The sequence below is a fragment of the Scardinius erythrophthalmus genome (genome assembly GCF_964197995.2).
Source record: "Scardinius erythrophthalmus genome assembly, chromosome: 6".
Lineage (NCBI taxonomy): Eukaryota > Metazoa > Chordata > Actinopteri > Cypriniformes > Leuciscidae > Scardinius > Scardinius erythrophthalmus.
In genome coordinates, this window is record NC_138226.1 from 30,092,060 (window position 1) to 30,097,547 (window position 5,488).

At 35.8% G+C, this 5,488-nt stretch overlaps 1 protein-coding gene across 1 annotated transcript; it reads left to right on the plus strand.

The window, feature by feature from the left end:
• Positions 1-279: 279 nt before the first annotated feature.
• LOC308691911 (uncharacterized protein) lies at positions 280-5,205 on the plus strand. Its single transcript, XM_081367510.1, has 6 exons — positions 280-662; positions 1,023-1,331; positions 1,484-1,598; positions 2,300-2,342; positions 2,446-2,490; positions 2,728-5,205. The coding sequence occupies exons 1-6, from the start codon at positions 593-595 to the stop codon at positions 2,752-2,754; spliced, it is 609 nt and encodes a 202-aa protein (XP_081223636.1). The 5' UTR covers positions 280-592; the 3' UTR covers positions 2,755-5,205.
• The last annotated feature ends 283 nt before the right edge of the window (positions 5,206-5,488 follow it).

A 5,488-nucleotide genomic window follows, 5' to 3' on the forward strand; every position in this document is an offset into this window, starting at 1 on the left:
TAGGTTGTAAATTTGGATGACAAGGGTAAAGACATGTTAGCTGTCTATTGAGCAAAGCTTTAATAAAATCTGCAGAGCTTTTTGCGGTAAAAAGCAGAGCAATACTCAGTTTAGAGAATAATATAGAGCAGAGCCAGAGAAAAATATATCATAGTAAAGAAGATTTTTTTTTCGAAAGTCGAACATGAACAAGCGTGAGCTGTTTAATAAGACAAGTAAACACGGTAGACAGTGACAGGATGTGACGGTTCTGCTGTGGAAAATGAGCTCTGTGGTTTCACTGGTCACTGAAGACAAGAGCACAAAACTAATCCGATTATATTGTTACCATCCATTATATAAGTATACTGTATATGTGAGCATTGCATTTAGGTGACCTGTGTTTGGATTTATATGTTTAACAATTATTCTAATTCTAAAACTATTCTCAATAATTAAGTATTTTCTCATCAGCTGTCTTAGTCATTGCCATCTGTCTTCACTTCTTCCTTTACTAGTTCAGTCTCTACAGCACGTCTACAAGCCTTTAAGATACTGAGCGGACAGTGTGATAGTTTATACTCTTCACAGCCCTTAAACTGAGTGTCCTGTTATGGCAAATTTTCAAACCAGGATTCTTCATCTGGATCTCTGTGTCGTCATTGTTCTCCTGACTTACACAGGTACTGATTTAAGATCAAGATTTATTTCCTCTCCTTACTTATTTTTTGGTGTCTCAAAACCGATAAATAGGATAGCCTTTGCATGTTTGTATAAAGCCTAACATAGTTTGATGACTAAATAATATTATTATTTAAATTTTTTACAATTTAGTAGAGTTGTTGAAAAAAGTTGTATCTTTATGTGTGTTTTTTAATCAGGTTTTAAAGATTAAGCACCATATGAACAGTGTTGTGTGTCTCATGAGTTTTTCTACTGCATGATGACAGTGAAATTCTTTTCACAATTTTACCATCCAGGGATGCGTTTTTCAAATGCATTGTAAGCCTTAGTAGTTGTTTCATTTTTTGTGTTTTCATCAGATTATTCCAAATCAAATCAAGAGCAAAGACTTCTACAGCACATCAACAAAACAGTGTTTCTGGGGGAAACAGTGACACTTTACTGCAACAAAACCCCATTTGATGAAGATTTCTCATGGAGAATGAACAGTTCTGTTATTTTTAATTATGACTCGTTCAATAACAGAACTATGAGAAACTTCAGCTCAAACAGGATTCACATCAACCCAGCCGTTTCAAAAGAATTAAAAATACATCAAATACAAGCGTCTGATGCAGGAAACTACACCTGTCTTCCAGCAACAATACGATGGACATTAACAATAACAGGTTATTCCTTGATTTCATTTATTTGATTTGTTTCATAAAAAAAAAAAACAAATAAAGGGCATTTATTATAGAAGAAATGTACGTTTTTAACTAGTGACTATCTAAGTGCTGCTTTACCGATATCATGTGTGTTTGACTCTTTTGTGTGTCAGAAAACAGACCAGCGTCACTCAAACAAATGCCGCTCTACACCATCATCATCATCATCTCATGTTCTGGAGTTATTATAGTCTTTCTGATAATCAGCATCAGCGTCTGCATTCACAGGTGAGAGACATTCAGTTTTAATCAACATTTCTTACCTTCTGCAACAGTGACATGCAGTTCCAGCTTCTCAACAGCTTTACCCATGCTATAGAATAATGAACTGCTTCTTTTGTTTTTGACTTTTTACATGATTTGCTACTTAGCCAGCTTTATCGGCAAAAGTTATTTTCATTAACTCTGCCAACAGCTGGTTACATATTTTACCTTTACTACAATTACTAGCTCTTCACTTGTATTTACATTTTGTGTGAATATAGAATCTATCAGTATTTGCACTTCTTATTAACAATATTTCATTGCAAACACTCAATGTTAATAGTATCTACCATTTTTACCCTTTGTAAATACGTACAGTAAACACCACCAGATATATGTTTATTGATGTGGGCCTATTCTTTTAGATATTGATTACCATATATTATTTAACTCTTGTCCACGACCCAAACATTCAATTTTAAAATAATAAACTTTATAACAAAAATATTATATTTATAACAAATAATAGTTATTTTGTGAAATAATTTGTGTATATTTAGTATTTATAAAATGCTAGCTAAATTAGCCTTAGCAAAACATTTTCCATTTTTAAAATGTAAATTCCATCACATTGAATTGTTAATGGGCAAATGATGTAAACTTGTGGGAAAAGTTTGTTTTAAGATTCATTCTGTTGTTCTCCAAATGCTACATCATTGTAACAGGAAATTGAGGCAGAAGATCAGCTCTGGATCACATGAGGAGGATGTAAGTATTAACCACATCACAGGTTATTATTAGGCTCCTATATCTTTCCAGGTTAATAAGTTAAACTTCTTGTTTTCTTACTATTTGTGCATGATCTGCCCAGGTGAAGATGATCTCTCACGTTGACAGACACACAATAACAGCCTGTGTAAGTCAGTTCAATTTGACCTCCTAAACACCTCAATCCTGTCTGTTCACTGGTTCATCTATTTATGGCCCCCCAACTGCTGCAAAACATAACAAATTGTAAAACACAAGTTTAAAAACTTATTTACATGTAGTTAATAGTGTCATTTTTATTATCAATATATGATAATTTCTGAATTGCACAGCAGAGCTGAAATATTGTTTGAGTTTGACTTGTTTTTTTCTTTGTTTTCCTCAGGTCTACAGTCTTCATACAGTTTCATGAACATGATCTTTCCTTCAAGACACCAGTTTATGTGTCTGCCACTCATCAGATGAGCATCTCAATACAGGAAGATGTTTGTCAGTCATTTTCATGTGTTAGGACAGGACTGTCCCAAGAATCAGTACAGTCTCAAAGGATCTGTGTGTGCATGTGTTTCTGTCCCTTAAATGCTATTTGCTTATCTACTTAAAATATTAAGCATATAAATGTCCTTTTTTTATTTACAGAGGAACATGAATTTTAAACTTTGATATGTTTGACTATAATTTACCATTATAATCAGGATGTTGCCAGGTGAAAAGAACACAGATCTGACAGGGTAAAACAGGGTGATTGATTGATGGTTTGTTGCAAAGAATTTTTTTTAACAAATGTGAACAGAAATCATTTTGTTCTATTAAATTTGACTTATTGCTGATGTGACTGACAGTGCAGACAGTCTTCGGGAGTTCTCACTACAGGAGAATGTACTCAGTTAGCAATGTAACCTCGGTTCCCTGAGATAACAGGAACGTGTGTGTCGCTAGACGCATTGGGAAAACTCCTTTATCTCCGATTTACTGAAGCTTATAGAATCACGCAATGTAACTGCATGAACCAATTGCTGAGCAGAACCTTTGGTGTGAAAGCCCGCTAGAGGCCGCCAATATGGGCAGGGCTACCCCTCTGCATAATGCGGGCATTCTACCATAGGAACTCAGGTCAAGTCGACTGAAGCAGTGAACATCGAGTAATGCAGCATGACAGCACGGCAAGTTACTCAGTACTCGTTCTCATTATCTCAGGGAACCGAGGTCACGTAAGTAACCAAGAACGTTCCCTATCGTCATGGTTCACTCGTACTGCGTTGTTAGACGCATTGGGAACCCAGTCCAATCGCGGCGTGTTTATAACTGTGACAATCGTTCTAAGGCCTTGGCCCAGGATGCTTGCATAAGGGCCCAAAGGGCACCAAGGTTAGGTAGGGTGAGGTAACCGCCTCACTGTAAAAAAAAAAAAGTTGAGAAAACTTAAAAGTTTAAGGCAACCAGCTGCAGGAAATTTTTGAGTTTCCTCAACTTACGTGTTTGAGTTATCTCAACTTTTCTCAACTTTTCTCATGTTAAATAGTTGAATAAACTTTAAAAATTTAATTTGTCATACAAAACGTAAGTTGGATTTTTTACAGTGTGGTACTAAGAGACCGTATGTCGGAGCAACAAGGAAGGGTTCATGTAGAGGTCAAATATGACCAAAACTCACATCTCAGTTTTCTTTGATTTCTTCATCTAGATTTGGCAGGTGTGGTTTCTTAATTGGTTAATTGTCACAATTGCTTATACCATAAGATTTATATGGTCCTAAACCTTTGTGATGTACCTATATGTAGATGATCTGTGCATGAACCAAAAAAAAAGTTGTTTATTTCTAATGATTACTATGCATCTACGTATTCATGTCATGACATCTTGAGTCACTGAAATTTCACGTTGTCTGTTCTGCTATTTCCCACTGGGAAAGTCTTATTCAGCATAAATTTTTAAAAATGTTAATTAGTCTTTGTTTGTAATTAGACTTAAATCACAGTCTCTGTAAAATGACAAGTGAAAACTTTCCTGTCTGTCAATGTGAAGCAGTTTCCCTCCCATCAATGAGAATCCTGTCAGAAGCGAAAGCCAGATGTCCTACACTGATCAGTCTTATACAGTACATGTCATGAAGGCTGTTTTTCTGTTTCTGCACACTTACTAAAGATGCTTCAGACCTTTAATCATTAATCTGTTACTCTGTGCGATCATTTTGAAACAAATTTACAAAATAATTAAAGAATATAACCGGAACCAATCAACATGTCCTTTACAAATACTGTTCTCCTCAACATTAACTTTTTGACCACATCATTGTAGCATATTGGACATGGCAACTTTTCAATGAATACATGCAATTTGATGAGGTATAATAAAGCATATCAGGATCAAAAGCAACAAAGGTAGTGGGATATTTGTGTCATGAATCAAGCCTCTGTGGTTCCTCCCACTCGCCACCAGAGGGCTCCATCTCCCAAATATTAACATTACACATTTTCACTCCATTTCCCATAAACCCGTGCCTGGTACTGGTTATCTGCAAACCTGCCACTCATCACTATTTATACAGTCCTTCTCCACTGCTTCAGTGCGAGTCTTTTTCTTTTCTTTTTTTAAACCCTTGTTGAAAAATCTGAACGGTTTCCCTGTTTATACTGATTCCTTGTTTACTGATCCTGGACTGTTCTACTCATTTTGACCCTCCGCTTCATGCCATTGTGACCCGGCTTCGTTTGACTGGATGTATGCTTCACTGTTTGTTATCTGATTATCTGCCTGCCCATCGACTACAATTGTGGACTGCCTCAGATATATCCTTTGCTGGTGATTGACCCCTACCTGATTGTGTTACGTTTACTATTACCAATAAAGATATTGCAAATGGATCTCAACGACACTGCCTCATCATTACAATTTGTGTGTTTTTCACAAACCGTATTACTTTTTTGCTTTCCATAAAAATATTACTGTAATAATGTCTTAAATTCCATAAGGTCCTAGGTGAAGGAAGATGGAGCAGAGAGAGGTAGATCCATTTAACTTTAGCAAAAAAGGCAATCCAACTTTAAAACAGTCCACAGGAGGAAACCAATGCGACAGCTTTACCAAAGAAAAGATCAGAACAGAGTTAAACTGAGGATAAATGCAAACTTACATTGTTTGAAAAT

Bases quoted from the DNA above. Each gene is read 5' to 3' on its own strand.
- LOC308691911 (XM_081367510.1), top strand. From the start codon at position 593: ATGGCAAATTTTCAAACCAGGATTCTTCATCTGGATCTCTGTGTCGTC. The intron at 2,343-2,445 runs GTAAGTATTAAC...TGATCTGCCCAG, and splicing joins CTGGATCACATGAGGAGGAT to GTGAAGATGATCTCTCACGT. The intron at 2,491-2,727 runs GTAAGTCAGTTC...TGTTTTCCTCAG, and splicing joins GACACACAATAACAGCCTGT to GTCTACAGTCTTCATACAGT.